Genomic DNA, 25787 nt, shown 5'->3' on the forward strand with positions numbered 1-25787 from the left:
GTCAGGAGATTGGAGAACAGCTAGTCGTAACCCAGTTGGGTCGAATTTTAAGAAAGATATTGATAAACTAGAGTTTGGCCAGTAGAGGGTGACCAGACTAGTCCTAGAAGTCATAGAATTTAAGACTGTGGTGTCAAACTCAAATAGAACCAAGGCACCACTAAACCATACATAAAAAATGCTGCAGATGCTTGTTGACTTAGAAAGCTACATGCTAACATTATCTATGTTTTATTGTATTTTTTATTTATTTTGTTAAGTATTTCCTAATTATATTTTAATCTGGTTTGGGACCCACTAGGGAGTGTTGTGGCAATGTGTTTGATGCGTTAAGTTTGAGAGATGGAAGGGACCTCAGAAAATCATGTAGAACTCCTTATATGTCAGCAGAAGCCAGATTGCTGTCTTCAAAAAGTTGAATGTTGTCATTTGGCAAAGGGATTAGATTTGCTTAGTACAGCTCCAGAGGAGGCAAAACTAGGTCTGACAGGTGAAAATTTCAGCAGGGAGAGGAGAGTAATTTTTTATTTCTAACAATTCAAACTTCCCCAAACTGGCATTTGCTGCCTAGGAGGTCATGAATTCTCCATCACTGAAACTGTTGTAGTTAGCAGTAGACAAAACCATCAGGGATATTGAAGGGGAAATTCTTGCATCTAATGGAACTTTAAACTACAGGACATCTATGATGGTTCCTCCTAACTTCCATGATTCCATGATTCCATCATTCTTACAAAATTCAGGAATATTTAAATATATGTATATGTGTGTCTGTGTGTGTGTGTATTAGCACATAATATATATATATATACACACACACATCCTTTTCCAGGTGAGAAAAGAAAGTATGGAGTGATCCTGCTTATAAAATTTCTTATGCTAAAACCATTTTTAATGATGCTACTTGTAAAACTAATGAAAATCTAGAACATGAAAAAAGTCAATGATACAGAAGATTTTTAAAAAGCTCTTGTGGCTGGGCTTAGACCACAGAGACTGCAGAGAGAGCCATGTCCTAAACAAGGTTGAATGATCCACACACTCCATGTCTTTGCTCTGTGTCCAGAGGGAAATGTGAATCACTTTCAGGATCAGAGAGTCACATAGTTTGATGGAGTTAGGCGGCAGTTCTGCCCCAGGGATTTCTGGGAGCTGCAGTTTCCCTCAGGCATTCCCTCTGACCGTGAAGGGTCTGATCTTTTGGGGGGAACCTAGGCTATGTTCCCCCTCTTCTTTACCCCTAATGTACATTCTTGATGGATTTCTGCATCTGTTAAGACAAAAAAAATTTCAAATATGTGTGCATTATGGTATATAATGTACTAATATACATATGTATGGCTATACTGCCGTTCCTCAAACTGGAGCTGGAAAATACTGTGGGCAAGTAACTTTTAAAGAACCATTTCCATAGCCAGAAATTGACTGCCTGTAATCTGCCAGCTGCAGTGTTCATTTGTAAAGTACTATAATGCTAGCAAAATTCTTTGACACCTTTAGACAATTTGCCACCAACCAGAGGATGTCGTAGAAAACTTTTAAACAGTGGCCAAAAAAAAAGAGAAAAAGAAAATTAACCAACTAAAACAAACCTTTTTTCTTAAAGGATCACAATCCAAGAAGACATAGAAGAGAAGTTCCTTTAACTTTCTCTCTCTGCCGACCTTTTGCCTACAGTAATTCAGAGGGGTGCTTGGATCAGGAATCCCCATTGGGGCAAGTGGTTTTCTATTTTTGTGCTGGATGGAGGCATCCGAGACACTGGCTTCTTCAGGATTTGTCACACTGAAAGACTGGTGGATTTCCTTAGTAACTGTGAGGAACCATCAGCATGATGGCAGCGTGAAAGCCAGGAGGCTTAGCTAATGTGGAACATGTAAGCAGAAACAGAGTCGTCTGTGTGTTGAATATCTGTGAATGTGCAAACATAAAAAACAAGGTCAACAGAAGAAGGAATAGGGATCTACAGTTTTTGTTAATCCTGAAGCTGGTGGAGGGTGGGAAATTAGCTGAGAAATCACTTCAGTGAAACTGGCAAGACTGTCACAAGTAAATATGTCTTTACTTTCAGAATCATGTAATGTTTTAAGGAAAAGCGAGCCATTCGTCCTGCGGATTCCATAATCTTATGCAGTAATCAGTCGGTGTACTTAAAAGCAGTGAGCATTTCTCAAACTGCAGGAAAGGCTCTCTGCTCTGTGGAAATAGATTGCTAGCAGCGTGAAGGGACAGGAAGACTAGAATCACAGCCTAGGACTAGAAAGAGCCAAATTATGGATGGACATGGAGCAGGAGGGGGCATCGTGGGCATGGGGTGAAAGGAGAATGAGGCTTATTGCTTTGCATTGCCAGGCATGCTTATGCACATTATTTAATAAAAGTAATAGCACCAGGATTCTCCTCTCCTTCCCCAGAGTGAGAGGTAGTGTGGTATCCTGGATGACCCAACTGCTCAGGCATCAGGAAGACCTAGGTTCTGCTAATAATTACTAGTGACATTGCCTTCGGGAAGTTATTTAACCTTGCAGTGCCCCAGGTAACTCTGTAAGGCAAATAAGTGACAAAATGTTGCTGATCTTCATTGGGGGGGGAGCTTTCACACCAGAAAAATTTCCCCTGAATCTTCGATATAACAGTTAAGGACAAAAACAAAAGCATCAAAGGGGTATAGTTTTTTGTTATTACAAACTTAATATAATACAGTAATGGTTGATAGAGCCATGGTCTTAGAGTCAAGAAGAATTGAGGTCAAGTTTTGACTCTGACACATATTATTAGCATTATGACCGTATCCAAGTCACTTAACCACTCAATGTTCCAGGCAATTCTATGACTATAAGTTGCAGTTAAATTGCTGTTCTTCTTTGGTGGAGGAGGTTTCTTAAACCAGTGAAATCACAGGTATGCTTCTAGCAGCCCTCTCTCTCTCTCTTTCTCTCTTCCCCTCCCCCCACCTCCCTCCTCTCCCTCTCTCTACCCTCCCCCCCCCACCCGCTCTCTCTTTCTCTGTCTCTCTCTCATACACACAGGGGCACACGCACTTGTAATTAAACCAAATGTGAAATCTCCAAATAAAACCCTAAAATTAAAGCTATTTACAATTTGATCAGAAAATAATATTAATAACAGAATTTTAGACAAATAAAAAAATTATCATTATTTTTTATTTAATCCCTTTCGAATTAACCTGTGTACTCATAAAAGCCTTGGTGCCTTTGTTTTTTAATACAGTTGTAGTCAGCAGGTACGCCGTTGTTCTTAGTCTGCTGACTTTGCTTTGTATCACTTAATGTCTTTCCGTATCTCTCAGTATTCTTAATATTTGTCATTTTACTGCACAATGGCATTACATTATATTAAGTTATTTGGCCATTCTCCTCATCACAAGTCATGTCTCATTGGGCATATAGATTGTTTCGCATTTTATGTTATTATAAATACACATGATATCAAGTTTAAAGGACCTGCCAATGAATCAACCCTGGTTATCTGTACTTCCCTTTTTTTCCTTCGTATAGGCTTCCGTATTGTAGATGGAAGAACGTTCAAGCTTTGTAGTTCTGTGAGGTTAGAGTTTTGCTTACTTGCAAAATGTGAATTGCCGATTCAAGGTTTATTTTTTTTAAACTCGTGAGGCTTGTAGACCATCAATTAACTTTTTAAAAATAATATTTTGATGAGTTCAGTGTAAATGAGTCCCAAACACATGTACTTAATTTTCCTCAGTAGACACATGGGTTTAAAAATTAAGGAAGCAAGTGGGTTGGCAAGATATGTTTTCTCTTTTACTGAACCCAAAATGTTTGGAAAACAGTCCAAAGTATGTTTTTCCAAACCTTGAACATTACTCTGTTCTCTGAGCTATCCTTCATAAGTAGTCTGCATTCTTTAGTTTATTGTCATCGCCTCCATGCTGAGAGCGGCTGAATGCTGCCATGTGGAAGTCTGTATGTATATAATCCATCGGTTTTCGCAGTCTGAATCCCACTACAGGGACTGAAAGGACATAAGCCATGTATGATGAGACTGTGCCTGCCTCTCAGGATATTCAACCTAAGGAGAAAGAAGACTTGTATTTGAAATGTGTAATTTGGGCACCTTAAATCCAACTGAGAGGAGAGAGTGTATTTCTATTTCCCACTGCACAGGATGAAATACAGAATTTTTTCCATAGAACTACAAACCAGTGTCAATAGTATATATGACTCTGAAGGTCTGGCTTTTTTCTCCCAGTAGTGTGGATGGATTTGCTCTGAGCAGTCAACATTGTTGTGCGTAGTACAAATAATGTGTAACCCTGTTCAAGTCGCTGGACTTCTCTAGTCCGCAGTTTCCTTGTAAATATAATGCAGATCAATCAGCTGAGGTCCTTTCCAGCTCTTTATCTTATGATTTGATTTTATTTTTTGGAAGGGGGAAGGCAGGGCAATTGGGGTTAAGTGACTTACCCAAGGTCTCACAGCTAGTAAATGTGTCACGTGTCTGAGGCTGGATTTGAACTCAGGTCCTCCTGACTCTGGGACCCGTGCTCTACTCACTGCACCACCCAGCTGCCCCATCTTATGATTTTATTGATACACCTCTGTGACAGCTGGCAAGTATTGGGAGTAACATTTTGTGGCTACAGAAGAGAATACCTGGCCTCCATGGGAAGTAATCCAGCAGCCTTGGCCTCTCTGGCAACATGTGCGACTATTGCGGCCTAATTAATCAGATATGAAAAGCTGAGATGGAAACTTTGGTCAAGATTCTCGTTTTGTGAAAAGCTCCTACTGTTCCTTCTCCAGGCTGAGATTTTGACCCTGTTCACGCAGCGAGGTGTAAGCTCACATGTACGTGTGGTAGATAACATACACCCCCTCCCACAGCCAGAGGTCACTAAATAAGCTGAGACGTCAGGGGTTCACTCACGGGAGGGGAGCACTCCCCCAGTGGCAAGAGCGCTGGAGATAGAGGACCTTGGTTTAAATGCTAGCCCCTCTACTGACTGCTACTACTTTCTGACTTTGGAAGAAATTACTTAATATCTTTGGGCCTCACATTTCTTGTCTGTAACGTAGTAAGAGGTAGATGTGAGATTTGGATTATTAGACTGATAAAGCTTTTTTTCCATTCTCATTAGTCCTATGAAGATGTAACAAGCAAACTGTACTGGGAAGGGGTGAGGGGCGCGGATGGTCATTAAATGGCATGGTGCATACAGTTATGGACTTAGAATCAAAAAGATTTAAGTTTAAATCTGGCCTCTGACATTTATTAACTGAGTGACCGTGAGCAGGTAATGTAGTGTCTCCCAGCCTCAGTAAGATGAGAGTAATAACACCTACTTCGCAGGGATTGTGGGAATCAAATGAGATACACGCGAAGCAATTTGTAAACCTTAGAGCGTCCCATAAAACAATAATTGTTATTATTAATTGTTGTTATTGTAGGAGCACAGGATCTGGATTTGGAGGATCTGAGTTCAGATTTTAGCTCTTCAAATTCATAGCCTGCGTGAGCTTTTACTGGTCACTTTAGCTTTCAGGGCCTCAGTTTCTTCATCAGTGATGTGGTCATCTATGACCCCTGAGATCTTTCTCAAGACTATTAGCATAATGACTTGTTGGCTACAGATAATTATGCAAGAAAATAAAGCATACTGCTAAAGGTCCTTCTAAAGTTTAAGATTTGAATTGTGCCATACTCTTGAATTTAGTTAATTCCTGACTGATCTGCATAGGAGCATAGATATAGAACTGAAACGGACCTCAGGGGCCATCTAGTCCAACCCTTTGTTCTCTTCATTTTTTAAAAATTAACAAGCATTGATTTTCTCTCTATCCCACCTATGCCTTCCCAAGAAAGACTAACAAATAGCAAGACAGAAAAGAAAGCAAAACAGATAGAAAGACAGAAAAGGAAGGAAGGAAGGAAGGAAGGGATGGAGGGAAATATAGGAAGAATGAACCAACCCATGTATATAGAGAGACACAATAAATTCCTCCATTGATCATGTCCGAAGATGTATGTCTTCTTCATCCTGAATCTACCACTTCTCTGTCAGGAGGTAGGTAACATTTTTCATCATTGACCCTCTGGCATCTTGGTCGATTATTTTGTCGTCGAGAACTCTTTTCAGTTGCTTTTCGGTCGGGTCTGACTCTGTGACCTCATTTGGGGTTCTCTTGGCAAAGGTGCTGGACTGGTTTGCCATTTCCTTCTCCAGCTCATTTTACAGATAAGGAAACTGAGGCAAACAGGGTTCAGTGACAGGGTCACACAACTAGGACATATCTGTGGCTGGATTTGAACTTAGACCTTCCTGACTCCAGGCCCAGAGCTCTATCCACTGTGCCACCTAGTTCCTCTGTCTTGTCTTTCTAATGTTTTATGTTTATTCTGTAAATTTGTGCTTACTTCTCTTTGCATCAGTTCATAAATGTCTTCCCAGGTTTCTCTGAAACTGTCCTTTTTATTACGATGACATAAAGTATTCCATTATATTCCTGTACTATAATTTGTTCAGCCCTTCCCCTATTTATGGACACTCCATTTGGTCTCCGGTTCTTTGACGCTACAAAAAGAGCTGCCACACATGATTTTGTGTGCGTGGCTCCTTTTCCTCCTTCTTTTCTCTTTGGGGTCAGCGCCCTCATTTTACAGATAAAGAAATTGAAGCCCCAGGAGGTTGTAACTTACCAAAGGTGACAGAGATAGTAAATGTCAGGGGTTCCGATTCGAACACAACTCCTCTGCCTGCAGAGTCAGTGATCTTTCCACTGAGCCATTCATTTCCAGAGGTCCACCATATAAGAATAATCGCTCTTCTTTTTTAAATAACAAGTACTGTTCTGTGTCAAGTTATCCTTCTGGACCTAGTCCAGTAATGCATTCTTGCATTTTAGTTTGAAGACCTTATAATTAATGTCCTCTGTGCTCAGAGCCAGGGCAACAAGGTGGCACAATGGATAGAGTGCTGGCCTTGGAAACAGGAAGACTGTGAGTTCAAATCTGGCCTCAGACACTTACTAGCAGTGTGACCCTGGGCAAGTCACTTAACCCTGTTTGCCTCAATTTCCTTATCTGTAAAATGAGCTGGAGAAGGCAATGGCAAACAACTCCAGTATCTTTGCCAAGAGAACCCCAAATGGGGTCAGGAATTTAGACATTACTGAAACGCCTGAACAACCACAACAATGATGACAAATGCTCAGAGTCATTAAGGACATTATGACAGAATTGTCCCTCTGTAGCTGGAGAACCAGCAGGTATCACCTGGTGCTGCATGCAGTCAACACATTATGGAGTACCTACCATGAGTTAGACCACAGAAGAGGTGTCAGGGAGTAAATCACTTCCCTCCTTTGTATCTCGGTTGTTGGAGGGGAGGGTTGCTTGCAGGAGATAGTCTCTCACTTCCAACTCTAATATTCCATGACTGACCATCCCAGTACATGAGGAGATGACTTATATTCTTCTGAGAGGTAACACTAACACACAAGATGCCAGGCACTAAACAATACAACACAGCCGAAAATTAAGCAGCAAATTATGATGAATAGCTTCTGAGGGCTGCTGTAATTTTGAGGAAGAGGAAAGCATATGGACCCAAGTAAACCTAGAAAGCTCCACGGCAGAGCCAGTCCTTGAGCTGGGCCTTCAACGGTGGGCAGCAACTGAAGAGTTAGAGGGATGGCATTTCACATTGAGGAGACAGTCCAGACTATTTGAGGGTTTGAGTAGAACAGAAAGTATGAGCTGGGCCACGGTGGGAAATTAGGTTAAAGAAGTAAGTAGAGTCAGTTTGTGGAAACTAGAAGCAATTCAGAGGGGCAAGAAGTTTTAATGGTCCCCTCTGGAGAGTCCCAAGGGAGCCTGTTCCCCTCAACCCCCCAACCACCTCCCTTACTTGACATCGTGCACCATGTTTTATGCCAGGCCTCAAGATCACTGTGCAGGGTTCTCATCCTGGTTCATCATGTGGGGAAGACATCCCTGGGGGACAATCTCGCTCATTAATGCTAATAAAAAGAACCTAAATCAACAGCGCTTTTTTTCTATGTTTTATAGTGACAGGTGAAAGACAGAAAAGAAGAAAAGTTAGGAACCCACTGGGTTCATCAAGGGTGAGAATTTGGCTCAGTGACAATTTTAGAATAGTTACATACTGCAGAAAAAAGTAGCTGTCCTTTACTTAATCAAATATCTACCCCACATTCTATTCCTATCTACATTTATCCTTTATATTTATCTCTCTGTGTGTGTGTGTGTGTGTGTGTGTGTGTACAGATAGACATTGTCTTTCTCCTTACTCTTTAAAAATCTTTTCCCAAGAAATCCTCACAATACAGATGCTTCTTTATTCTTGTCCTTCACAGAACCTTGCAGAGTGGGCTTTGGGTTGTCATCTATCCCTTGAAGTCAGTGGGAGCTTTTCCATGAGAAAAGGCCATAGGAAGAAACCCCAAGGGCATTACCTGCTGTCTGTGAATGACAAATGCCATCCCAGGTTGCTTTAGTCTTCCACCTAAGGCTATGGCCAGATCACATATAGAAAGATGCTTTTATGTTAAATGTTTCTTTGTTGGATTTTTTTTTAATATGGTGAAAACATCTACCCGATCTGAAGGAACAGCAGGAAGCATTACTTCCTCATCATACAATTCAAAAGAGTCACACGTGAATTATGCATGTGGTATTGTAAGAGCACTCTTCAATTAACAATAGCAGATGCCACCTAAAGCATCCTTCACAAAATATTAGGAAAGATAACAATAAAGCATACACTTATGGGCTTCATTCATGACACACTCGCTTGATTTCATCCTTATCTCTGTGCTGTGTCGATCAAGATTTATTTTAAAGAATAAATATTTTAGATTACAAAAACTTTCAATCCAGAAGGGAGATGCACAGCTATTGTTAATAATTTTGGCAGCAACGGTATTTTTTAGGAGGATCCAGTGCAACAGGGTATTAACCTGGCCATTAGGAGTCTGTTCTATGCTGAATTCCATGACTGATTTACTACTGTATAACTACTTTTCTGGACCTCCATCTTCCCCTCTGTAAAATTCCTATTCCACCTATGATATCAGTGTAAATTTTTTTTTAGCATTTAGGTACCACTTTGATGTTTGTGAAGCATTTTTCAACTATCTCATTTGATCCTAATAACAACCCTGGGAGGTTGGTGTTATTTTCTCCAGTTTGCAAATGGGGAAGCTGGAGCAGACAGAAGTTGTGACCTGGCCATAGTCACACATTTAGCAAATGTGTGAGGCCAGATTTGAACTCGGGTTTTTCTGACTCTAGGTCCATTGTACCATCTAGCTACAACCTATCCGCATCTTTTTGTCCTCTGTAATTCAAATCTATATGGTAGGAGTGTAAAATTAATGAAGGAATGCTGATCAAATTTTTCAGTACTTCAAGAACAGACTACTAAACACATAGAAAGCAATCAATAAATATTTTTGATAGTGAAAAACTAGCTTTATAGGTAGTGTCTGCTCTAAAAATCTCTTGGTATATTTAATATTTGTGGTCAGTGCCTAGTAATGAAGGGACATTATGTTGTTTTGTAGTTGACTGAGAAAAAAAGAAGCTTCTGCAATAAACCAGTTAAGAAAGCTCCCATAGATCTTGTTGTCATAAACCACTTAAGAAAGCCCCCATAGGTCTTGATGTCCTTTTATTTTTTCAAAATCCATACTTGTAGCTGAATGAGATAAGATCAAAGTTGTAACTAGGGCAGCAACCAGGGTTGTGACCTACAGCACCAAAATTTAAAGGGCATAAAAGTTTTCAATAAAGATTTTTAAAGATTGTACAATTAAATTCATATGGTTTATTTAAAAAATTATAATTTTATAAATTTGGAAAAAGTTGTAAAATTGTACAATTTAATTGTAACCATTAAAAATGAGTAGCATTTGTGTTTTCATAGTTCTTTTACTTTTCTAGTGGTTTAGAAACAAAGAAGCTAACTTAGTTAGCAAGAATGATTAGTTAAAATGTGAAGCTTCAGTGTATTATGCTGAGACTGAATAATTAAGAAGATAGACAGAAGGCATAATTCCTAACCTCCTCTCCTCAGGCACACTTCAGATTAGTGTGACTTCAGAAGGTGAGCCTGCCCACACCCTGTTCCCCAGTGAGGACCAAGGCTTCCCCAGAAGCAGCCTTGTGATGTCTTGGTACCAATTCTAGAAGGGACTTGAGTACCACTGTCTCTTTCTCCTTAGGGTCAGTATTTTGAGATATCCTCCTTTCAACTAGATTTGTTTTAATTACTTGTATTATGTTCACATTACTACAAAGTTAATTTGAGGATATAGTTTGTGTTTCTTGATCTAGGTACCAAAATTTTTGGTTATAGCTCTGAATAGACCATAGGCATTAAGGGAAAGACTTCTTTTGTGGGGATACTTATTTTTTTAGTTTGGCCTTCTGTTCTCAACTCTGCAAACAAACATGGGCCAGATACCTAAAACACAGTTCTCTTGAATAAAAGTGTTTCTTAGTAAGGTCAAAATTAACCAGAATGCCCTGAGAGTAGGATATTCTATCTAATTGACTTAACTGGTTGGCAGAGGGTTGATGAGACAACTTTTGTTTTTTGGAAAAAAGCTTCCTAAAATGTATTCCTTTAATTGATTTTCCAGCCCTAGTAAGTACAGTCCACTGAATATAATTAAATCTTACTTTGATGATTCAAGACCACACGGTTCCTCAGGGTCATTATTCTGAGCCTGAGGTCTAATTATAAAGTCTCATAGATGTAGACCCCATAGGTGATTGAGCTAAACGGATACCGACCCCAGGATGTGACCCGGATGTTGGAATTTTTTTAATACGTCTTTGCTATTAGCTTGTTTTCTTTGTGTTTTTCATTCTCCTAGTTTCCACTCCTAGAAATGAAGTACTGGGAGGTAAAAATTTGAGAGCTTCTTTGTAGCTGACTTCTAGTTAATTGAAGTTTATTAGAGTAACATGAGCTGGAAACCTGGCCGTGGAAATATGAGCCTGGACAAGTGTTTGGGGAAAGCCACGAAGGTTCAAAGGAAAGAGATTTTTGTTTAGAATTTTTCCCTAGGAGACAATAGTACTTGATCTAAGACCGAGATAATTGGGACCAGGGTAAGCAACCAATTTTTCTTAAGGTAAGATCTGATTTGCTTATCTCCCGTGTGACTTTGAGCAAGTCACAAATCACTTAACTTTCCTGGGCCTTGGTTTCCTCATCTGTAGAAAGAAGGTATTGAATAAGATGCCCTCTGAGATCCCTTCCAGCTATGGACCTATAATCCCTATGTACCCATGATTCTTTATGGACTTAGAGTAAGATACTTTCTCTTTGTACTTAATAAAATTGCCCTGGTTTACTAGTGATCTCTCTATAGTGGGCAGTTAAGTATTTTCCCACCACTAAAGGAAGATTTCCCGAAGAAAAGCATGGCTGTCCTCTGTTACTCAGTTAGTTTATTTTCAAACATGTGTTGGCATTTCCTTGGTTATTTCCAGGTAGGCTTTGGTTTTCCTGGCAGGAAGTTCTTCCATGAGAGTTTCCTTCAAGCCCCATTCCATCCTCATTTTTTTTAAATTAGTCATTTATTTTTCAGTTTAACTCCATGACAACTGATTGAGTCTAGAATCCCTGTATGTAGTCACCCAGCATCTCCTTTCTCATTGGCCTTTGTCTCAGAATTTGATGCTTCAGTGCCACAGAAGTGTGGTAGAGATGGAAGGCTAGGGGGTATTAGACAGAGCCCTTGGTCTGGAGAGGCTCTGTGTATAAGCCTTGCCTCAAAAAGGAAAACCTCACCAAACCTTGATTGCTTCTAGGTACTTATGTTCTTTAGCAGTTATTAGGGTTCAAAGGGGCCTTAGCAGAATGGTCCACTGGAAAGAAAGAACACCGTCTCAGAGTCAGGGGACTTTGCTTCACACCCTGCCTCTGATGCTTACAATCCCAGTAACCTCAGTTGAGTCATTTAACTCAACATTTCCCTGGGCATCAGTTTCCTCATCTCTAAAATGAGGGGGGTTAAAAAATAAAATAAAATGAGGGGGTTAACTGGATGGCTTCTGAGGTCCCGAAAGCTATGATCGTATGGAATATACTCAGTCCCGAGGTTTTGTTTTCTATAATAGCAGTTCTGTTTGGGTTGGTTTTCAGACAAGGAACTGTTCAGAAGTTCTTTACATGGCATGTTAGGAAAGCTATCTGCAGTTGCTACTTTTCCCTGAATATCAAATTCTCTTCAAGGTTAAAAACATGGGAGGTGAATAACAGATATCTGCATCTCACTAAAGAGGAGGGTTCAGTCAAATTTCAAATGAATTCAGACTATCCAGACTTTTATTAGACCTAAGATTAGTGAGCCTTGGAATCATCTTGATGACGCTTTGATAAATCCGTAGTGTTTAATCTCACCTCTTTAAAAAAAGAACCAAACCAAACCATGCATCCCCACAGCTAAGCATCCCCTCCATGTATAGCCTCAAGTGTCCTTCATGACAATGGACGACTCAAGTAATCTGAGTTTCAGCCATTTACTTTTGACCTTTCTGCCACTAATTCCTGCTTCTCTATCACATACTCACAGAAATATTTAGGCTATTCTTTTTTTAATTCTAAAACCACTTTTGTCTAATTTTACCAGCATTTGTAGAAGAGAAGTTTGCGTGCCATTTCTAAAGTTTTCCTGGCCATTAAGTAAATTATGCCTCTAGCTTCTCTCTTGTCAGTGTTACTGGGCCTTCCACAAACTTTCTGTCCACTTTCTCAAGGAGACAATGAGGTAGCGTATTGTCAGCTCATTAGGCCTTTGTCCCATACCCTGGGTATTTCCAGCATTTTTTTGTGGCTGAAGCAAATGTAAGGGATTTTCTCTTAGTATTTATACCAACATGTCCCTACCCCATCAATCCTCCCTTTTCTCAGGAAAGATATAAATGTATGTACTTATTACGCTAGGATTTTTGCAGCTTTTCCGCTTTAAAATTCAGAGTTCTACCTCATACATTTCACTCTATCCTGTTTTATATTTTTATTAAATGTTGAATGATTTTCTGACCCTCAATTCTTTCCCCTGTGGGAATTATTCTAATTAATTCCCTTTCCATTTCTACAAGACTGTAATTGTTTTATTTCTAATTAATATTTCCCTTTCTTATGATGTAGCCAAGGTATGGCGGTTGTTTATTTGTGTTGCATTTTAGGCACCAATATTTCTCTTGTTAATTCTATATAATTTGATATATTGCCTCCTGGCTACGAACAAAATTTGCCCAACTAGAATTCATCATGCTTATTTTTCTCCCTTCCTTGATTCCACATTAAGTTTAAAGTGTCAGTCTCCCAAGTCTGCAAGAAAATGTAGCTCGAATATAATTAAATTGTGGTTGCTGGCACCAAGATGTTTCTCCTACCTTTTCACCTTCACTCACACCCTCTATGCTGAGCTGAAGAAAATTGAGAATTGATCTTTGTGGAGGTCTTGCTTTTATGTATCACTACATGTTAAAGGCGCTGTCCTCTGCAGCTTTCACAATTTACTGTTCAATTTATTCTTCCTGTTTCTGGTGTCCTACTTAATCTCTGGATGGTTAAGCTCTTACATTACTTCTCATTTGCCCTTTTTAGCTTCTTTTTATTTCTCATCCATGACATTGCGGTGTAGTGGAAAGACTGGTAGCTCTGGAATCGAAGAAGGTGGGTTCCAATTCTAACTGCTGCTTGCTGCCTGTGTAAGCTTTAGGTAGGAACTTAACTGCTCTGTGCCTCAGTTTCCTCAGCTGTAGAATGAGTGGCTTGGAATAGATGAGCTCCAACGTCCCCTCCTGCTTGAAATTTAGAGTATGATCCTATAAACTTGCATGATAGGGAGAAAATGAGTATTCCATCCCCTACTATAGTAAAATGTTCTCTGTGCCTCCTTTGTTACATTCTAGAGTAAGATCAACCAATCTTTGGGATTGTATCAGTTGTTTGAAGAATGATTAATTCCATTAATGACTCCCACCTGGTAGAATCCCTTCTTGTAACAATTACAAACAAAAAAAATGAACTCATAGGATCATATCTAAAAATGCATGCCTCATTCCGTACCAGACACCTATGTCTCCTTCATTCTGAAGCCTCTCAGTCTTCTTCAGCTTTAAAATGTTGTCATGCCCTTTGTTCTCCTGTGATGTACTAATATTAGTCTTACAGTTTCTGCATGGAGCCCACTGTTTCAGACTAAGATGACTCTATCTTTTCTCCAGGATTGCTTCTCCCACCAACACGCATCTCTTTTAGTTCTGGCACCATTATCAAGTCAATTCTGCCATCGCTATCAAAAAGAGTGTGTCTGCCTACTTTCCTTTGGCTCCCCTTCCTATACCTTTCTAAATTACAGTTTGGCCTCTATTGCTTTTTAGTTGTTGGCTTCTCTTATTAAATATATACGTTCCCTAAGGGTATGCTTTTTTATTCATTCAGCCTGGCCCAGAAGGATTCAAATTATTTCAATTCGGCAAATATTTATAAAATGCCTACTGTGCACTGGACACCATGCTGGATATGTAGAGTGGAGGTGGGAGTGAGGGAGGGGAGAATAAAGATTAAAAAAAAAAAACAACTAAATCTACATTTTGATGCCTTTTGGCCATAGTTCCAAATTGCTCTTCAGAATGGTTGGATCAGTTCACAATTCCACCAACAGTGCATTAGTAGTGTTCCAGTTTTCCAACATCCCTTTCAACATTTATTATTTTCCTTTTTTGTTATATTAGCCATCTGATAGGAGGAAAAGGAGGGAGAGTTAGAATTTGGAACTCGAAACTTTTTTTAAAAATGTTAAAAATTGTTTTAACATCTAATTGAGGGAGAATAAAATATTATTTAAAATAAAAAACAACTAAATCCCTCATGGCCTCTATTGTCATGGAGCTTTGGGTCTAGTACTGTTTTAATTACAAGGCTATCCCCCCTTGAAGTTGTAGTTCAGGGTTCTTCTCTGAAACAGGGAAGTTATCAGGAAGGTCAGAGAGGTGTAAACTATGATTTTCTGCCTCAAAACTCCCGAGTAAGGTAATAAGAACAGCCACGGATGTCACCTTGCTTTGGGTTTCATGAGCCTGTTCTCAGGAAAATCCCACTTGGGACATTGTGGACGTTTAATTTGTTTGAGTTGGGTTGTCCTCAGTTTATTTATTGAGGGTAATAGATGGACCATCGAACTGAAACATGGTATTTATGCAGCATCCTCTCTGGTTCTCTTTGTCTGCGCTGTGTATTGGTAGAAAGGTCTCCTGTGTGGTCTTTTTCACTGTCACACTTTCTGGTCTTTTCTTCTTCCACAAATCTTAGTTGGTTTCTGTCAAAGCCTTATGTAATTTATATTCCTCTGCTTAATATAGTTTTCTCCCTGTCTACCTATCTGCTTATTTTAGAGTTTCCTTTCTCATTGGTGACTGCAGCATAGACTTCCTTTCCTCTCCTGCCACTTCTGTCTAATAATTTAACCTCTTCTACAACTGTCTCTCCCCTCAGCCAATACATTAACTTCAATGTCGGCTGCTCAGTTGTTGCACAGATCACTAGAATAGAATGCAGTGTTGCTCTCTGAGTGGTTTTTTCCTCTCCTTCATTCCTCAGCCTTGCATCATGGGGGCTATTTTCTGCCCTGGGCCAAGACTACCTACCTGTACTTCAGAGGTCTTGTGATTCTTCCTTGCAGGTGGTCCAAATTCCTTAACTTCCGGTTACCTCAGAGTGACTGAAAAAGACATGGAGATGCCATTTGTGTGGTCATGGTTTGCAATGGTGATAGAGTTTTGAGTGTCATCTTCTTTAATTTGTGTGATATTCCATTTACCACCAGTGACTTTTCTACACTGGTCATGTGTTCTGGCAAACTAGTATCATGTGTCTTAGCTAGTAGAGTTTTTGTTTTTCAAACAATCCATGACCTGCCTCCCACCCCTATATACATCCTTACTGTTTTTGTGAATAAAGTGCCAAAATCTTACATAATTCATAATCTTTGAGGGAGAAAATATGCCTTGGGCCTAGAGAAGGAAAAAGCAAAGACCCCAAAAGAACCAAAGACCTGTTTGTTGGGCAAGGTTATGTATATGAATCACAAACTATGTGATTTGTGGATTTCTACATATTAATCTACCAATCTGAGTTTTAGGGGGAGGGAAATTTACAGAATACACACCACTGTTTCTTTGAGAAGGTGACATTCTTCACTTTCTCCCAGTGTCCACCCAGCAATTTTTTGACTTTTTCCTATTTCAGAAGGTTTCATACAGTATATGAATGCCAGAGTTAAAATAGAGAGCTTGTTTTACAAGACAGCTGAAATAATATGTAATAGGCCTTGAGGAGAAGGAAAAAAAATGTGTTTAAAGTGAAAAAGTCGACAGGATTTCAGTCCCCTGAAAGAGTCTGGTTAAGTGATTAGTAACTCTTCCATCAGGCTACAAGACACAAACCTTGATGGCCAAGTCAAAAAGAAATGATGAATCTGCCTGACCTAGCCTCTGAATCTTAACTAAGTTTTTCCTTTATGGTTTTTCATAAATTAGGCGCAGAGATTGAAAGTGTCAGTTGCCTAGTTCCTGAGAAGCCAACCAAGCTCCAGACTGGTTTCTCAGAGCAAGGAATAACACATAGTTGACCTGCTGTGGCCTTCAGAGTAACAAAGAAGAAAAATACTGCAGGTGATTGTAGGCGAGTGGACGATTCGAAGGATGCTGTCATCATTTGGGTTTTTTGTTTGTTGATTAAGAAAAAACTTAAGGTTAACCAGGATCTGAACCACACTTTGGTGATGAGAAAGGACATGCTAAGTTTTCTTTGTTACACCACATTTCCATACTCCGGTAACCAGAGAGCAGCCTGGGCCCTTCTAACAGGAAATATCTTTTGGAGATAGTGGCATGTCAGTATTTAACTGGCTTCCCTAGTCTGTGTTAACACGAAGAGAAGAAAGGTAGTGTGTTTTGTATTTTGGGGTGTGTGTGTGTGTGTGTGTGTGTGTGTGTGTGTGTTAAGCAAAAACCAGTCTTGAGGGCTTAAGTAGAAAACATCTCAGAAATGGTAAACAACCCTACCATAGAAGGAATGAATGAGGAGTGAACAATTGTGGTATTGTGATCCTAACTGGGTTCATCAGGCAAGGATAGAGGAACAAAGAAAAAGAGATAAAAGAACCCCCGGTAAAATGAATTCACTTGTGTCATTGCTTTCTTCCTTTGTCTTCAGTATACACCTGGTAATGAACCCACGGAGGCAGTGAGATATTGTTCAAGTTTTCTTTTGTTTTATTTTTGTGTGGCAGGTTTGTTTACAATTTCCAAAGGGGTTTTTCTCAGCCCAGAGAAATGGAGGGGGAGGGGTGGAGGAGGGGGGTAGAGAGGATTTTTAATATTTCGAAGACAGAAGGTATCCCCATGTTGAGGAGGCCCCTAAGCTTTTGTTTTTCTCTTCTAATAGGTTGCCAGAATGGATAGCCTTAGTTTCATCAAGTATGGGTGTTACAGAATTCCTCCATGTCCTGCCTCAGGGAATCATGCTTTGGAAAATTAAGTGTCCATCAAATCAGGAGGAGGCTTGTACAGTTTCTACTCCCTTTTTCCTTTTTCCTTTCCTTTTTTTTGGTAAAAGCCTTAAGAAAAGAGCCCTTTGTCTTCTCTTTCAAGGGAAAGTTACACTGAAATTCATCTGCGCCATATTCATTTGTGTCATTCATTGACAGCTTTAGGTTTATATAGGACAATGTTGATGAATTCTTAACCAGGCATTCAAAAGATTGTATGTTGGGGAAGGTTCGAGACTCCTTTGAAAATGTTTTTCTTCAAGATGTGCTGAGATCCATGCGCATCACCCCAGCCCAGCCCCCCTTCCATATCAGCTTCCTCCATAACGCCACCTTCTTGGTGTTAAAGCACCTTCAGATTTCAGATTTGTGCCTGTCATGGCTGTTTTACTCAGAGAAACGAACTTTTCAAATACCTTTCAAGGGAACTTGTTTGGAATTTCATTTTAATGGGATTTATGAATAAATCTCCATTTTAATGCTGAGTAAGCTTTAAACACCTACTCCGGGAGACGACAATTGGATTTTTATATTTTAAAATTTAAATCACTTGGCTGCAAGAGTATAGAGCATTTTTTAAAAATCTATATTGGTGAATGTCATATGCTTAAGCATTCCTGCTAAGAGCTGACTTTTTATTTGGGTGGCTCTGCTGATTTCTCTACTGCAAAGGGGGAGATATTGCATCATCTGCTTTCCTTTCACTTGGAGGTCTCTGTGTACATTATGAGGGTTTATTTATCTCACCTACAGGAGCCAGTCGTGTTCATTAGCCTGTTGCCTTACTGCAGCTTCCCTTAGAAAACAGTTTACTTTCTTCCTTCACTTTGAAACCTTTAACCTCAGAATTTTATTTTTTAAAAAAAGATGAGCCTTCAAAGTCAGATGAAGAGGCACCAATTTCCTCCATAACTTCTTTTCTCCCCACATCTCTGTTTTTGAATATAAACTTAGATGAAAGACTCTTGAGCTAATAAGTTATCTTCTTTTAAAAAAAAAAAAGAAAAGAAAAGAAAGAGAAGCATCTCGAACTGATGCCAAGGAGTTTTGAGCTTCAGACCTCTAAATCCTTCTCTCCACCTGGTCTAATTTTCCCCTCTGTCTCTCCACAGACTCTTCCTATTCAGAACCTCCAGATGTTCAGCAGCAGTTGAACCACTATCAGTCAGCTGCCCTGGCGAGGAACAATAACAGTGTGAGCCCCGTACCTCTTTCTGGGGCCAGTGCCGGAGCTGAACAGAAAACTGAAGCCATTCTTAACTGTGAATTTTGTGAATTCTCCTCTGGTTACATTCAGAGCATTAGGCGTCATTACCGTGACAAGCATGGAGGGAAGAAGCTCTTCAAGTGTAAAGATTGCTCCTTTTATACAGGCTTTAAGTAAGTGATGGGAAGCACAGATTTCTAAAACAAAGCTCCTGCCTTTCTCTTCGGGGGCTTTTTGCTTTGAGTCCAAAAGGCATATTCCTCCTGTACCTGAAACTTAGTAGAGGGAAAACCTTGGCAACGGAAGATGGTAATTATATTTCGTCGTAAGGAGCAGAAGCTAGTTTTAAGAAGAATAACTCCAGTGAATGCATTGGATTGGAGGGGAAAGGAAAAGATTGTGTTACAGTCATTGAATTTGAAACTTCGGATGCTTTAGCCGAGGGACAATGAGCTGGAAATTGATGTGGGTTTAATGGGAAGAAGAAGTAGGTTGTTTTTTGCAAAGGGGGAAGTCCCTGGTCTCCACAAGTTAAGCAGCGTGTAGAGTGAACCTTTTGTCTACAGACCTTGCTTTGTAGATGAAACATGCAAGTCCTTTGGATGGAGGGGCCAGTACTACTGAGAGAACCATTACCCCGAAATGGCTACTCCTGTCACCATTTTATATAACTCCCATTTCCTCCAAATAAAGGGGAGCAGAAGGGACATAGGCAGGACTGTGTTCAATCTCTGTATGATAGCTGTGTGCTCTTCTCCATGAGTCAGTCTCTTGGCCCCAAAAAGCAGAAGCTGCAGCTTTTGATGTAATGTGTTCCAGAGTCTCTCAGCTCTAGCCATCAGGAAAATCTTTTCTATTGAGCCTACATCTCTTCTACTGTGATGGAGACCTACTTCCCCTTTGTCCTTGTGACCACCCTGTCCCAGAATCATTTAAATCCAAATTCCATATTGAGAGGTGAGACAATATGAGATTCACGTGCAGATATGCTATGGAAGTTAGACAGGAACCAATCACTTTCCAAGTCACTCTTTAATTTCCATCAGGCAGTAGGAAGAAAGATGAATCTCATACTGTGAATTTAGTCCAGTTGTCTCACCAGCAAGAAGCAGTGTGGCCCCACACTGAAAGGATGGGGAAAGGGAGAGGTCTAGATGAGAAGGCAAGCGACTGTGATTAAACATATTACTTCGATGATAATAGGTCTGGGCATTGGAAATCACCCCTTTCCTGTTGATTTCTTGGATTTTACCTGTGCTTCATGAAACTTGAATGATCATTCATTTTAAAGGTTTGGGGTTTTTTGAGTGGGGGTAGAGTGTAGGGAGAACCTTCAATTAAAATCTTCTGAGGCTCCATAATGGTGCATCAGTGACCCAAAGTTCTCAAAGGTGGTACCAGTGGAGCTCAAGCTATGGCAGTCTCTTCCAAGGCAGAAAGGCTCTAAGGTCTGCCCAACTACAGATTGTGTGTATCATCCAAGAACCAGTCTGCCTAACTCTAGCCACATTAGAAGAGGTCAGAGGGTCAGCCATCAAAAGATGATTTGGTAGGGAGAGGGAGACTCTCATGGAATTGACTACTAAGAGTAGAGAAGGGTAATGATATGAAATCATGGGTCCTTGAGAGCTTGGCCTTTTTTGTGGGGGGGGGCAGGATGAATAGGGAGAATAGTGCAGATTTAAGAAGCTGGTCAAGCTTTGGCTAATTTCACTTACTCAGATAAACTCTGTGAATGGGCATGCATTCTAGATGTTCCCTTCCCAATCTCTCTTCCCTGTGAAGAATCATGTGAGCAGGGAACCATTCTAACTTTAGAAACATTCTTTCTTTGTACAGAGGAAAGATGGAAATATTTTTCTGATATAGGCTTTCAGAAGGTCTTAGGCAACCTCTGATTTCCAGGGCATTTCAGAAAGCCCATATCCTTCCAGACACAGCAGAAACCATTGAGTTGGCAAACTTGAAAAAAAAAAGAAAAGAACAAATTTATTGAATGGATGCTGTCCTTAAGTACCTCTTTATGAGTACAGTCTTAACAAGCGTGTATTTTTGGATGGAATTCCATGAATGGAAAGAAAGGTTTCACCCCTGCCATCCAGGATCATTCTCTAACTATCCCCTAATATCTTTCCTTTGGGTTGACAGAGAGAAACAGAGATAGAGAGAGATCCAGGCACCTGGTGTGTGGCAATTTCAGGTTACCAGAATCTGAACAGTGGAGAGATCACAGAATCACAGTTTTCCTCTCTTCCCCCACCCTCCATCCCCACCTCTCTCTTAGATCTGCTTTTACTATGCACGTGGAAGCTGGGCATTCCGCAGTTCCTGAGGAGGGTCCCAAAGACCTGCGCTGTCCCCTCTGCCTCTACCACACCAAATATAAACGCAACATGATTGACCACATCGTGCTGCATCGAGGTAAAACACTGACTCTGTTTTCAGAGTTGGGGGAGGGGGTTGGGGTTGGGGTGGCAGGGTGAAGAAGGGGAGAAGGGAAAGGATGGAGATCGAGGGGAAGGGTGGTATCCAAGACCCTGAAACCAGTCTGGTTGCTCTTTAGTCATTTTTCAGTCATGTCCAACACTTTGTGACCCCATTGGAGGTTTTCTTGGCAAAGATACCGGAGCAGTTCGCCATTTTCTTCAGCTCATTTTACAGAAGAGGAAACTGAGATAAACAGGGTTAAGCGACTTGCCCTAAGTGATCTTAACAGGTTGACGCTGCCAGGAAGTATATGAGGCTGGATTTGAACTCAGGTCTTCCTGATTCCAGGCCTGGCACTCTATCCACTGCTCCACCTAGCTGCCCTGTAGACAGTCTGGTAGTTCCCTCCAAAAGGCTGCATATATTTCACCTAGCTCAGCTCCCAGTCACAATCCCAGGAAGCAAATTACTATGATTTCCAGACCTGCGTGAAGAAGATTCCTTGGGCAGTGATGCCTTCCTGGTACTGGTGATTGTCCCAAGCCTACTTTAGCATTCTCCTCCAGGCCTTTCATTTATGACCAGCAACAATAGTTATTGATAAATTGAGTTTCCTCTTCATTGAAAGGAAAAGATTAAGGTCTTTTTTCGAGCCAACAACTTATTCCTATTCCATCAATGTATATGTATTTTTCTTCTAATGCCTAAGAAAAGCTTTGGTGTATATGCCATGTCAGCAGCAAAGTAAAGGATTTTCTCACTTGTTATGCACTGAGATGTCATTCAGCAGACTCAGAATCATCCTTTGGGAAGTTGGCCAGATGTCGTTTCCTCAGAGCCACAGAGTTCCTTAGAGAGGGAAACCCCCCCCCCCATTTCTGCCAGGCAATATTGAGGCCATTGTACCTCATATCTCTTGGAGGCCAAGAATTCCATGATCTTTAGACCTTGGTCACACGGCACCTGGAAGCGGCATGGCCCAAGACAGAAAAAACAACTTTGCTCTAGGTTAGGGTATAATGGAACCAGGGTTTTCAAAGAATTTTTAGCTAAGGAATGAACGTACAGATTTATCAAAAATGAATTATATATCATAAAGGAGGAATCTTTAACAAACCCCAAAAATATAAAGGACACCGTTATTCCTCTATCTAAGAGTTGTAGTCAGTATCTGTCTTTGGGACAATATTCACTGCCTCAACACAAGGTCATACAGACTGTTTAGCTAATATGAGAGAGGATATGAATAGAAAATCATTGCTGTGTGCCAAGCACTGTGCTCAACTGAGGAAACAAATTTTTAAAAAATCAAAGACACAGTCCCTGCCTTCAAAAGCTTACATTTTAATAGAGAGAAACCACACACTTGGTTTGGCCAGGGAGGGGCACTTTGATCCTAAGATTACAGACATGGTGAGTGGGGCCATAGAGGATTAGATTGATATCAGACCTCTTCCAGGAACTAGGGCAGAGTTAATATCAACATGGTTCTAGAACTTGGGGCTGGAGAGGAGGGGCTGGAGAACTAGAGTGACAGAAAAGGTGTGGACATGAGGAAAGTGAGGCTAGGCCTCTAAATCATTTGACGCCTGTACTCCTCTCCTTAATTCCAGGGAAAGGAGTGTGGGCGGAGGGGGATCCTAGCCAGAAAAGTGTAGTGCAGGGCAGAGGTTTCCAGCCAGAAGTCAGGAAAGAAGCAGGAAAGCAAGGTCAGGAGAAGCCCCTCCAGAAGGTCTAACTGAAGCCAGTACAAATGCTACTCTAATCAAATCAAGTCACAGACTTCTAGGCTATTGCACTCACTCAGGCCTCTGCCCTTGAGGGTGAGGTGATGCCAATCTATGTTAGCGGTTTTCCCAGTGAAGAAGTTAATTAGGGATGAGAGATTAGCCCTTCCATTCAGTATATGCTTCATCCAGTCTAGTCCATATAGTGTTTTAGAGCCTGTGGTGTTGAAACCAGAAGGACAGAACCCATTCAGCAATAGAAGGATATCCCCTCAATCCCATGCCCCATTTGGGAAATGTTTCTTTGTTTATAGGAGTTAACTGGAAGAAAAGAGGGTCTGTTTGGGTTTGGATTTTTTTCCCTACCATTCCATCCACATCCAAATAGTTAGAAAAGTTGCTTTGCCAACTCTGGCATCTCCCAGAGGAATGAAGCTAGGGATACCTCATAACGCCATAGACATTTTTAGTAACTTGTCCCCCTCTTGCCTCGTTTGGATCAGACCTCCATCTCTTCCTCAAATCATGAATGGTGATGTACTTTTCACACGCACAGATTTTCCCTGCTTTCCTATCCAGCTCTAACTAGAGGCTAGATTTGTGCTGGCCATGGCATACATCAGCTTGCGGGCTTGGAAGAGGCAGCTGTTTGAAGCCTTTCAGCTGATTCTTGGCCTGAGTGCTCCTATTCGATGCTCATCCGTAGTCACCTAGCTGCCAGGACTCAGGCCCATGTGCTGAGGTGGCTCTGTGCCTTCTCACAGCTTGGTCAAAGTCCATTGACAGCAGATTGCTGCTGAGCAAACAGAAATAGCAAAGTCCTCATTTTCTGCGGGGAGAGCCCTTCTCTCGTGCCCGTTTTTGTTGCACTGGTAGAACCTGGTATCTTCTCCCGGATAAGCCTGACATTTTTGTTACCTGAACAGAGAGGGCTTTCAGCAGTGCGTAGGGGCACATGGGTGGATTCAACACAAATTGATTCACAGACCAACTTAACAATTTGAGGAGACAGTTTTGTATTAAAGGAGGTGTCTGGGCATGTTCGGAGCACCTTCACTGGGATTAGAAAACACATGGAAACAAATTCACCATACAAATCATATAAATAAATTCTTAAGAAAAAATAGCATCATCCTGTGAGGAGCCCAAGAGGCTGTTGCAACAAATCGGGGACTCAAACTCTCTACAGGACTAGGAATCTGAAACCAAAATCCCTGCATTGCTGATTTCAGGTTATTTCATCCTAGCTAAGATCAGAAGTCATGATCATTACCATCTGTGTTTAGGGAATGTAAAATGCTTTGGTGTTCTCAGACTAACTTTGGTGTGTACACCCCACCTAAAAATGGCATCTCTGTGGGAAGCTTAATTTTGGCTCAACCAAGAGACGACAGTGGGATTCTTTCGTACTTTCTCGGCCATTGATATTAGGGCTGAAGCCGCTAACAAAGCAAGAAGATAGGATTCTTTCTGCACCTGTGCCCTCCTTGTTCTCTAGATGGATAAACATCTTTGGTCTCTAGGGCTCCCAGGGAGGGATCTTTCTAAGTGCTGGGTTAATTAAAATGTTTGAAATTCAAGGGAAGGAAAAACAGCTTGTGCACTGGCCCTGAGGTAACTAGTGATCCCTACCACTTGGTAGGACGTATTCTCGGTGGTTCCTTCTAAGGAATTTTTGCATTTGTTTCAGTGGGTAGCAGAAGAAAGAAAAGCAACCTGCCACATGTCAGTATTGAGTGAGAAATGCCACTGATCAAACTGGTGATGGTTAAAAGGAGAAGCACGAATGCATTCACTTATTTAATGACTGGTGCCCGTTATGTGTTAGCTCCATGCTGCATGCTTTGGAAGAAACAAATGAATGAGTTTCTTCCCTCAAAGAGCTTATAATTTAGAGGGGGTAATGAAACATGTACACAGATAACACAGGGGAGTATGCCATGCATGCTCTAAGTGAGTTACAGAGTGTTCTGAGGTCAGAGAAGTGGGGAGATTCACTTTTAGCTTAGAGATCAGGGACCTGTGCGTGAAGGAGGTGACATTTTTGCTGCAACTTGGAAGAATGGATAGGATCGTGATGAGCAGAGATTATTTGAAGTGAGGTCTGTCAGTTGGGGGAATAGCATGAGCAAAAGCGTGAAGGTGGGAAAGCTCAGAAAATTTGGGTAATGTATAAAATAGTTTGACTGGAGCATAGGATATGTGTAAGAGAACAGTGGAAGAGGAGGTCGGAAAAGTAGATTGGGACCAAATCATGGGAGTCCTTGAATTAGTCATTGAAAGATTCTGAGCATGGGGAGTAACATGAACAGACTTAGATGTTAGGAGGGTTGATCTCTCAGTGATATGCAGAACTCACTACAGAGTGAAGAGAATGAAATCAGGACCCCAGTTAGGACATTCTAAAAATGGTCTTAACAATAGGTGACAATGGTCTAAGCTAGGATGGTAGTGGAAAGGAATGGAAAAAATGAGATGGTTTCAAGAGATCTTGCGGAGCTTTAATTGACAGCTGGCCGGCTGAGAAGGGAAAAAGGGAATGGGGTGGGGGGGGGGAGTCAAAGATGATTCTGTAATTATGTCTCCTTGTTCTTTTCAGATTTGAACCATTGTGATAGTACTAGATCCAAAGAAAAATCCCCATCCTTGCTTAAAGAAGGAGGAAGTAAATAATCATTTATTAGGTAGCTACCATGTTCCAGACACTGTGCTTAGTGCTTTATAAACATCTCATTGGATCATTATGGCAATCCTGGAAGGTACATGCAGGTAATAAGTGAAGTAAACAGCTGTGGGTCCTTCCAGCTGAGGGCAGTGGCCCGGAAACATTATCTATCTGAAGGA

The 25787-nt window shown here is 40.8% G+C and overlaps 1 protein-coding gene across 4 annotated transcripts in view; it reads left to right on the forward strand.

Moving 5' to 3' along the window:
* Nucleotides 1-25787, forward strand: part of ZNF462 (zinc finger protein 462) — an 87315-nt gene that overhangs the window by 34109 nt on the left and 27419 nt on the right. For 3 of the 4 annotated variants that reach the window (XR_005009127.1, XM_036738445.1, XM_036738447.1), the window contains 3 exons: nucleotides 13634-13702; nucleotides 18695-18962; nucleotides 21074-21210. Coding sequence is in view for 3 of the 4 variants with exons in the window: in XM_036738445.1 (XP_036594340.1) it covers nucleotides 13634-13702; nucleotides 18695-18962; nucleotides 21074-21210 (474 nt within the window). In the remaining variant the exon portion in view is untranslated. The remainder of the gene's footprint in view (nucleotides 1-13633; nucleotides 13703-18694; nucleotides 18963-21073; nucleotides 21211-25787) is intronic. The other variant, XM_036738446.1, reaches the window with a different exon arrangement.

Source organism: Trichosurus vulpecula, chromosome 9 (genome assembly GCF_011100635.1).
Source record: "Trichosurus vulpecula isolate mTriVul1 chromosome 9, mTriVul1.pri, whole genome shotgun sequence".
NCBI lineage: Eukaryota > Metazoa > Chordata > Mammalia > Diprotodontia > Phalangeridae > Trichosurus > Trichosurus vulpecula.